The sequence below is a fragment of the Lytechinus variegatus genome, chromosome 1, assembly GCF_018143015.1.
Source record: "Lytechinus variegatus isolate NC3 chromosome 1, Lvar_3.0, whole genome shotgun sequence".
Lineage (NCBI taxonomy): Eukaryota > Metazoa > Echinodermata > Echinoidea > Temnopleuroida > Toxopneustidae > Lytechinus > Lytechinus variegatus.
The window spans coordinates 11,973,694-11,984,139 of NC_054740.1; the positions used below are offsets into that span (position 1 = coordinate 11,973,694).

Below are 10,446 nucleotides of genomic sequence, written 5' to 3' on the forward strand. Positions count from 1 at the left end.
TACCAGTAAATTGTGAATATTATTAAAAAAGAGCCTAATTCTTATCCATCATTTAAAAAAGCATCTATTAATATTCAGATCAACAAGATGACAACACTATAAAGCATTGCCTTATCTAGTCATCCCTTCATTCATTATACATGTACTCTTTCTAATAGATTTGTCCTGATTAATAATGAATTTTAGGATTTTCCTTGTAATTTGTGTCTACTTTGAATGTATTTTTATTTTGTATGCTATTTCATCAATAATAATTCATTGTATGACAATAGCTGAAATAACACATTTCGATTCAATTCAATGTAGGAAAACCATAGTGTCTTGTTGTTTTGAGGAGAGATCACATTAAATCAAATACAAACATTTCTTATAAAATAAAAGTATATACTTAAGATTGCATAAAAATATTTACTAGAGAGGTCTTGTACCTCACATTCAGAAAAAGCCATGATAGTATGTTTTGACATGTAAGATGACATATTATCCAATAATCATGATTCTTAAAAATTCTACAATTATTGCATAGCCAAAAATCTGTGGAATCTGAATTTACAATATGCACCTGTATGTACCTCAATACAGTAAAATAAATATTCATCTTAAGTTAGGACAGGAAAAATTGAGATCCACAAAAAGAGGTTGATTATTTTATGAAAGCACCCAAGTCTTAAGTGACAAAGTGAAGGGAGTAAGGGTCACCTTTACTTTGTATGGATATCAAAATCATATTACATATTTACCAGCACCGAAAAGATTAACAGCTCACACTTGGTTTTAAGCACCTTAGAAGCGCCAATAATTTTTCATTTCATTTTATCAAAATAAAGCTCTAATCTAATCATATATTCTGGAGGGCTTTAACAGGATGCACATTTGTCTGAAATATCTTTAATATTTTTTCAAAGTTTGAAACTTTTTTATTATAGCAGGATTCCATAAGTACTACAATACATGAACTCGAGATGCATACTGCTTTGCAGGAATGATCTAACTCCTAAAATAATAAAACAGTTCTAAAGTAATAATATCTTAGATGAATAGAAAATATGAAATATGATATCTACCACCCACCTCACACAGAGATTTTATCTTCGGTGATCTGGTAAGCATAAAATGAAACATCAATTTTTTTTTTTGCTGATAACTTTGCTCTCGGTCAATCAAAAGCAAGGATATTAGAAGCTTATAACAGTTGTGGGTGAAAATTACACCCAAGTTGCTTTGTGAAAGGCTTCCCCGATTCCTTCATACAAATTAGCATCATCTTCACTCATTAAGATACTTACAGACACCAAATTATCTCACTAGCACATATGATATACATGTACGTGAACCAGGCATGATATTCTCCCGACTTGAATAGGAATTCTGAATTTTTTTTTTCTTTTACATGAAATCTTTTGCCCAAGATACTTTCAATTTCTTTACTATGCAAGAGCTTATAACACCGACCAGGGCGCCTCAGACTTCGTCTGTGACTTAGCCTGACCTTGGCTATTTTTCAGATTTTTTTTCAGAGGGAAATATCATGCCTGTATTGTACTTGTGTACCTTGTATTCATGGGTAATATCAATGTCTTGTTGGTCACAAATACATACCAGTTTTTACTGCCATTAATAACTTGATTTATATGCGGTGGTAAGTTGGATCTATTTACCTGTATGGGTACAGTACTGGACTGTACAGTACACCGTCTTCTAAACATACATCTCAAACTAAAAACAAAATTGAGGCAGCTCAGAAAGAGCTGTAGAATTTTATGAATATGGCAATAGTAGGGTGACCTGATATTGTCTGTAAATAGTCTCATAATTCCTGTACAGGACTCTTACAAGGCAAAAGAAGGTTGCCATTTACGTCAAATCTAAGCTTTTCTAAGCCGTCCTCAAAATTTCTACATTTTGAGGTTTAACAGCCCAGTGACAATATAAATTTTATACTCCATATCTCCCACCCCCCTAAATCTCTCTTTCTCACTCTTCCTCTCTCTCAATAAATGTCTATATCTATTAGAGTTGCATCATGTGTTTATAAATGTCCTCATACAGTCTCTAATATGGCTGCCATGTCCTTAAGCTGCTTGGAGAAATTCTGTAACAGCAAAAAAAAAACCAGAAGAGAATTAGAGGAAGAGAAGATAAATAAATTAACATCATCATTGTCATACCATAAATAATAGTAAAATAGCAAAAACTAAAATTTCAACATTCTAAACAAAAATTGTACTTAATATGCACTTTTAAATTACAAATTCATATGAGAATACAGTGAATGTGGTGCTGGATACTTCTCTTTCTAATACTAGACCCAACTAGGTAAATGTTCAAGAGCATAGATGTAGACTTATGGACATTTCTTTAACAAAGGGCCTTCACAGAATGCCTGATCACTTTTCAAAATGTATATCAAAAAGATTTTTATCAGTTGGAATGTGAACAAGGTGAAACAGATTATTAATTTCAGGTCTCATGAGAAACACATTGAGAGGAACAAGGACTATTAAAATAAGAAACAAATAATAGGTTAAGAAGGGATACATTTGTGTCCGCTAGCTGTTCCTCTATGATCCATAACAGCTATTTGTATAGCATTTTTGGATGTGAGAAAATTTGTACTTGTGTTCAATGCAAGGGCAGAACGACAATATTAACTAAGGTGTTAATTGCTGAAATGTGCTATCAACTGCAAATCTTTATTAACTGCAAATATGCAATTGGTTCCATGCCTCCTTGATGTGGGTACCGGAAAGGATGGATTGATTTGCAATCTACATGAACTCATTTATTTGTCACAGCTAAACGCTTGCATATCTCTCTGTCCACTCACCCTAAACTGTGGCACCGTCATTTCAAATGACCTCTCTTGAACCTGGCCTGTGGGGTCGGCGACCTTTAGACTGACGGTTATGAATGGCGAGTTGAGGTTTCTACAGTTGTTGGAGCTCATGGCCACACCCAGCTTCCATTTGAGTTCCACCAACTTGCCGACACCCAGGACAGAGTCGGCCAACTCCGGGGTCATTAATGTCCTTCCCTGTATGAAAGAAGAATAAGGTAAGAATGGTTTGACTTTGTTGATTAAAGAAGAAATGAACTATTACATTGCATTTCCACAAGCAGACATGTTGGAGGACAAATCATAAGAACCTGTGTATTAAACCATGATAAATCATTTTTTATGGTCTGATGGGCAGGTTTTCCATTGTTGTGTCACAGAGATATCATCAGAGAACCCTCTATACATATATTTACTTGTCTACTGCTGCACATGTCAAAGAAATTCAGTCACAAAATCCCCTTTAAACATTTACCTTCTGGAAACAGTTGATCTTTGTAAGATGAATTCAGAATTAAAGAATTCAGTAAGCAAATGTTTAATTAACCATTGTCTGTTTTTGTTTTTTGCAGTTACATGTATGTTGATCAAAATTTTGTCTTAATTTTCTAGCTAGTCTTAAAATCTACCTTTCAAAATAATTATAATAGAGGGAATAAATAAACCTATATTTGTAAAGTGAAACAACAACATTTTGAGAGGAAAAGTACTTATTTAGCTACTTAATATCATTATTGCAATATAAATGTATTGAAAAGTGCATTAGCACATCGTTCAAGTGAGCATGTATTACGAGACTATATTGCTCAGAATGTTGCATTGTGGGTTAGGAACCTGGCCAGATATGAGTAGTTGAAGACTTGAGGTGGTGCTATTAAGACTGCTTGTCTGTATCTGCTTAACAAAAAAATAACAATTTAAGGGGATAGCCTCTTAAATTGTTGGTGAATGGAGCAGTGAGCACGGGGGCACCAGGCCCCACCAAGGTGTAGCTAGGAATTCCAGTGGGTGATGCAAAACTATCAAAAATTAAGATCTCTATGTTGATTTAATTTACATTTATATTTGTAGTAGTTTATAATATGTAGTTATGCATGTCCAAAGGAACTGTTTTGTGCTAGCACCATGAGCATCTCTGGACAGTGTGTGCGCTCAATAAGACCTCACTCATACTATACAGTGCGTCCCAGAAAAAACGAAACCGAGATTTAGCGATGATTTATCATAACTTAATCATAAATAAAATAGACAAATGACCTACCAATGTAAAGCTTAGAATCCCTTACTTCATCTGGTATTACTTAGATTATCCCTCATGATTGAGCAAAAACAATTCTAAGAAAGGATGCCAAAAACTCATTTGGCGGTGTATCTGAACTTCAAAAAGAAAATCACATGACTAAAAAGTTCAATATCTTCTCTTTTCTTTCATACCTAAATCACAGAAAATGGTCGAGTAGTAAAAAAAAGCTTGTATTTCTATAATTTCATTAAATAAATGTGTTTTCACCGGTTTCCCACAGAAGCTATCGCATGGTAACAAAGACTTAATGCATGACTGATCATCAACAAAACGGAGTGTCGAGTGAGTTTGAATGCTAGCCTGTAAAACCTCTTCATTTTATGAAATTACTGAAATTCAAGCCTTATTTCAAATAACCAGAACTTTGTTATTTCTTGACCATTTTCTGTAATTGAGGTATCAAATTTAAGAGCAGATATTGAACTTTTTAAAAATAAGGTTTTCTTTTTGAAACCCAGATCCGGCCTGCCGAGTGACTTTTTGGTATCCCCTTTTCAAATTGTTTTTGCTCACTCATGCGTGAATGAAAAATAATCTAAGTCATTTCAGATGAAAGAGGAGATTCTAAGCTTTAAAATGGTAGATCATTTGTCTATTGTATTTGTGATTAAGCTATGATAAATCATCGACAAATCTCGGTTTCGTTTTTTGTGGGACGCACTCTATATATATATATATATATATATATCATACCTGCTGGTTCCATATGTGTTTTATAGCTGCAATGTTGGAGTCTGACCAAGCAAGACTACTGCTCAATTCTTTACTTAGCTCATCAGCTGATATTTTAGCCTTAGCTGCTGACCTGAAAAGGTAATATTGAAAAGAATATAGTAATAGGTGTTATGTTTGATGCTTGAAAAAGAAGTTTGTTGAGGACAGAATTTGCAAATCTTCCTTTTTAAGGACAAAGCCACCCCAACAAAAAAATTGATTTAAAAAAAAGAGAAATATCCAAAAAGCATAACACTGAAAAATTCTTAAAAGTTTAATGTGAAATAAGGAAGTTATCACATTTTAAAGTTTCGCTTAATTACACAAAATAATTATGTGCCTATCCTGGTCGGTATGCAAATGAGGAGACTCATGACGCTATCCACTCACTATTTCTTTTGAATTTTATTATATAGAAAAGGAAATATTCTTATTTCCTCCTCATTGTCCAATGACACAACAATTCCTCCCTGAAAAAGTGGAATTAGCATTGTTTAATACTACATGGTTCAGTCAAGTTGGCCCTTATTGTCAAATCTGTAAAAATTAAATAATGTGTAATTCAAACAATAAAAAAAAGAAATAGTGAGTGAGGGACATCATCGACTGTTTCATTTGTCACTGAGGCTAAAGGCAAACTCATTTGCATGTCACTGAGTTGTGCATATCACTGTTTTGTGAAAAATAAGAGAAACTTTAAAATGTCATAACTTTCTTATTCTACATCAGATTTTGATGAAATTTTAAGCATTATGCTGGTTAGATTTTTCTCTATTTATTTAAATCAAAATTTTTCGGGGTGGACTTGACCTATAAAGTGTAAAATATGACCTACCTAATAAAACATGCTATAAAGTTTAAAGATAAAACCTATATAGCTTAATTCATGTCACAAGACGTTGTCAGATTTGAATATTTTATCAAGAGGATATCCATTATCTAATCTGCAAAACTTTCTTGTTTCCATCCAACTTCGATGGAATTTATAGCAAAATTGTTGTTTGATTTTGCTCTATTTATCCAAATCAAATTTTAGGGTATGATTTCCCATTTTAAAGAGCATATCGACTGAGCAAAGTGCATGACAATTGCAATAGAACATTACACATTTTGATCATCATGCTCACTTCCTGGCATACTGGAATACTGCCCCTCTCCCCATAGCACGTTGGGATAAAAAACAATGAAGAAATGTCTTATTTCAACATCAGTTAAAACTCTTTATCTCCTCTTTCAGAATAGATCTTCAAAGAAAATAAATTATAGTGAATTTTCAAGTCTTTGGTGTCTTGTCTTACTCCAATACACTAGAATTGAATATTAAATCATGTGCCAATTAAATTCATCTTTCAGCTAGATGAGTTGAACAAAATGAGATATAATGTAGTCTTTTAAAGGAATGAAATGAACCTCACCTGAACAAATATGACAATGCATTAGCAGCACCTCTCATTGACTCGATACTAGCCTCCAAACCTGCTGCTTCTAATTTCTATAGTATACAAAAGACAAATAGCATAAATTTCATTTTAAAATATTTTTGGACGAGAGTCGTTCATAAGATATAATATTTAGACGTAGCAGGATTGTATTACACATCTCAAGCCAAGGTAATTATGCTGTATCAGTGTAGAGCACCTAGGAACATCTGATACAAGTTCAGTGAATACTATCAGAATTATTTTTCTATGACCCCCTTTGAAAACAAGTGGTAATTCTACAGATGGATCCAAATTCAGAGCTCGAACTTATTGCGGTCATAACTAGTGGGCTTCCAAATTCGAACACTAACACTTTCAATTTGTAATGCAGTGATTCAGGTATATTGCTATGTCAGTATATTGGTGACTTTTTTTTTGAATATTTGCAGCCACATCTTCCCCCCCCCCCTGTTAGAGATCATAAAAACAGCAACCAAACTGAATTGGTCTCTGCATGAGATATCTTTCAGCAATGACCCAACCCTTCCCAAGAGACAGAATCCACTTACAGGTACAAATGGAGCAACTTCTAAGCTTCCTTTCTTGTAGGTAAGGAATGCAAGCACCTCCTGGCAAACTTCAGCTACTACATCTTGAGGCATGGAGTTGAGGTAGGTCACTGCTTCCCCAAAACCTGTTTCATGTAGAAATACGAGACCAAAGAAAAAATCAAAGATGTAGGCCTATGCCAAACATAAAGTTAAAGAGGCATGGCATGAGTATCCAATGTAAAAAAATAAAAAATCTACTAACATACAACACACATAAATGGCACTGAAAAAAACATGAATAATGCACATTTTCTCTTTAAAAAAGTAGTGAATTATGCAAAACCTGAGTACTGAGTAGGACAAAGAAGTACAATGAGAATCACTTTCCTCAACCAAAGTAAACAAACAAAATATATAAAAATTGATATAAACTTATTAGAAAAAATTAGGACCTAGCAGGAGAAGAGATCTTTTTTGTACATTCAGGCGATTTTATAAATTTGGGGGCCATTTCTTTCATTTTAATGGCTACTTTTTCAGGGTAACAAGCAATTATGCAGTAAAAACAAAGATCATTCTGCCAGTTAGAATATCGATTTTCCAAGTAATCATGAATATTGTTTGTGACAGATCTTGGGGCACCCCAAAGCATGCATTTTGAGGGAATTTTCGGGCTGATCCGGGATTTCACAAGGGTGAAATTGCCAGTCACCCATGCGTATTTCCTGGTGCTGGGACCTACATGTAGATCTGAAAACAAAATCTTTCAATTTCAAGGGTCACTGTCAAAAAAATCATATGAATTCACTACAAATTATCATCTGTGACATCCTTCTTCTTCTTCTTCTTCCAGTCTGGTACAGTCCGCCACTGGGGTATTATCGTACCTTGTGTTTGTCAAGTGTTGAGTGTACAGTGCAAGTAAAAAATTTCTACAATGGACTCTTTGTGCAGCTAAAAAAAAACAGACTGAAGCTTAACGAAGCTTGACACCCTTCACCTCCAACTAAACTTCTAATTTTTTTTCTACTTTTAAAGCTCATACTCAGTGACTTGTGACTGAAGCATGAAGCAATCGTTCATGTTTTTTTTTCTTTTCATTAAGACATTTCAGCTTTGTGTTGCTTGCAGCAAATAAGAAGCAAGTGCTGAAACTTCATGATAGCTCATCAATAAATCACCACAAATAAAAGGTTTTGTCAATATTCATCACTCTTCTGCACTTGTGCTCTTATTACAATGCTCTCATTGCCCTATAATGCAACAAAAAGAGAGTTGAGTGCCACGAAATGATCCCTAACTAGTTGAATACAAGTATGATGATACACCAACCTGGTGGACTGTACTTTAAAGTTTAACGGATGATGATGATGAACGGCAGTGTGAATGGAAAAATACGAGACAAACATAAATATAAATATATGGGACTGTAATAAGTCATATAAAGTTATAGGTACATTTATATTATTATATTTGCTGTCTTTATAGCAAATTCAAACATATTTTATAACAGCATCGAAGAGGTGCTACTTTTTCACACTTACCATCGGGAACAGACTGTAGAACGATCATTTTGAAGTGACAAAAAACAAATATTTAGAAGCGATGGTGGTCTGCTTGTCTCAGTGACAGTCTCGGCGCTTGTGTGTTGCTGCCCTCTACGTTCGTTGGTCCATACCGGTATGGTATACCGTCTTCCGATTTTGTGTGAGATTTGTTTTTTCAAGGCTTGACCCCCTGACCTGCTTTCAAATTAAAATGATGTGCATTGCCCAATTTAGCAACGTTGAATCCAAGCAGCTCCAATGCAGTATTAACTGAATTCGATTGTTTCTGTAAGCTTTCTTTCTAACTACATGTATTATTAAATACATGTAATTATTTAAGGCCGCCCTAATAAAACTTTTGGCTTTTCAAAAAAGATTTCCCACCCCCGGCCGGGGATTTTCCTCACGGGGGGGGGGGGCTTTTTATTATTTGACAACCAGTCAAATTTACTATTTTCCCCATAGTTGAAACTAATTAAAGGACAGGTCTACCCTAACAAAAAGTTTATTTCAACTAGACAAATCAGCACTCTGAAGTGCAGTCACTATATATACACGCTCTTCAAGAGTTAATAGGACAAGTCCACTCCAAAAAAAAGTTGATTTGAATAAAAAGAGAAAAATCCAACAAACATAACACTAAGAATTTCATCAAAATCGGATGTAAAATAAGAAAGTTACGAAATTTTTAAGTTTCGCTTAATTTCACAAAACAGTTATCTGCACATCCTGGTCTGTAATGAGGAGACTGATGACATCATCCACTCACTGTTTCTTTTGTATTTTATTATATGAAATATGAAATATTCTAATTTTCTCCTCATTGTCATGTGAAACACTAATAATTCCTCCCTGAACATATAGAATTACCTTTGTTTAGTACTATATGGTTTAGTCAAGTTGGTCCAAATATTGTCAAATTTGTATTTAAAAAATTGCAATGTTATATAATTCAAACAATAAAAAACAAAAGAAATAGTGAGTGAAGGACATCATCGACTGTCTCATTTGTTTGTTACTGAGTTGTGCATATCACTGTTAATTGAAAAATAAGCGAAACTTTAAAATGTCATAATAGTCTAGATGATCAGTGCAAAAAATAGCATGAATTGTCCAGATTATGGTACATGAAATTTGGCTGACAGGTAGTTTAGTGCTGAACATTTTTAGCAGGGGGTGCCAACCTGATCTCTTCTCGTATAGCAACAGTTGCTATGTAACTTATTTACCTTAGAAACCACCATTTTGGGGTGTTATCTACATTTAAAAAATATATTTTGACCTCTAAGTGCCAATTTTACAATTACATATCAGGAAACATTCCAACCATGTATGGCAACAGTTGCTATGCAACATATTTTCCATAGCAACTATAGATAATATTCCTGAATACAACATCTGGACATACCGTAATATTTGAATGAAAGTGGTAAGAGAATTGGTCAAAGTATGAAACGTGGGATTAAAAAATATGTCATATAATGCCTGAAAAGTTCAGAGGCAGTTCCAAATAATTATAATAATGTCTGCATGAAAATCGTACCTATATAGGTAACAAACCTAATGTCGATGTACATAATTTTATCATTCTTCTTCACCCATACATGGCACAGCTAACACACAGAAAAAATCATTACTGGGTCATTGAATGTGCTTATTATTTTGTAGGATCTCTCCTGTTGTGAAAATGAGATAGTGGATGTAGCATGAAACACTGGGAAAGACACTGAACTTTGAGGACAGAAAAGCTGAAAATGAACTAATACCTCCCAATTAAATGACAAAGCTTCATTTGGGAAGTAATGCCCACATAATAATCATTAAAGTTTTGATATTATTGACTAACTTGAGTAGCATGTACCGTAGACCTCAAACAGCCTCAATCATCAATGACTGCATGTGCACTGTAGGCCTATAGCATTAGCAGTAGACCTGAAACGACTTTAAGCATCGTTGACTGTACTTGCACTACTTGTGAATTAGTCCAGATTGGACCTTGTTGTTTGGAAGTGCCCTTTCCCAAAAGCTAACATAGAGGGCACATGTCTCCCAATCTCTAATCAGCACCAATCTA

General features: G+C 34.2%; 1 protein-coding gene across 1 annotated transcript; it reads right to left on the minus strand.

Annotated features, from left to right (window-relative positions):
* Nucleotides 1-585: 585 nt before the first annotated feature.
* Nucleotides 586-8,479, minus strand: LOC121430445 (COMM domain-containing protein 6-like). Its single transcript, XM_041627744.1, has 6 exons — nucleotides 8,370-8,479; nucleotides 6,844-6,968; nucleotides 6,269-6,345; nucleotides 4,833-4,944; nucleotides 2,828-3,034; nucleotides 586-2,092 (listed from the first exon to the last, which is right to left on the minus strand). Exons 1-6 carry the CDS (start codon nucleotides 8,395-8,397, stop codon nucleotides 2,042-2,044), a joined length of 600 nt encoding a protein of 199 aa, XP_041483678.1. The 5' UTR covers nucleotides 8,398-8,479; the 3' UTR covers nucleotides 586-2,041.
* Between the last annotated feature and the right edge of the window lie 1,967 nt (nucleotides 8,480-10,446).

Excerpts from the sequence above, each read along its gene's own strand:
- LOC121430445 (XM_041627744.1), bottom strand. The coding sequence starts at position 8,397 with ATGATCGTTCTACAGTCTGTTCCCGATG. Across the intron at positions 6,346-6,843 it reads AAGTTGCTCCATTTGTACCT|AAATTAGAAGCAGCAGGTTT; the intron begins GTAAGTGGATTC and ends TGTATACTATAG. Across the intron at positions 2,093-2,827 it reads TGACGGTGCCACAGTTTAGG|AATTTCTCCAAGCAGCTTAA; the intron begins GTGAGTGGACAG and ends TTGCTGTTACAG.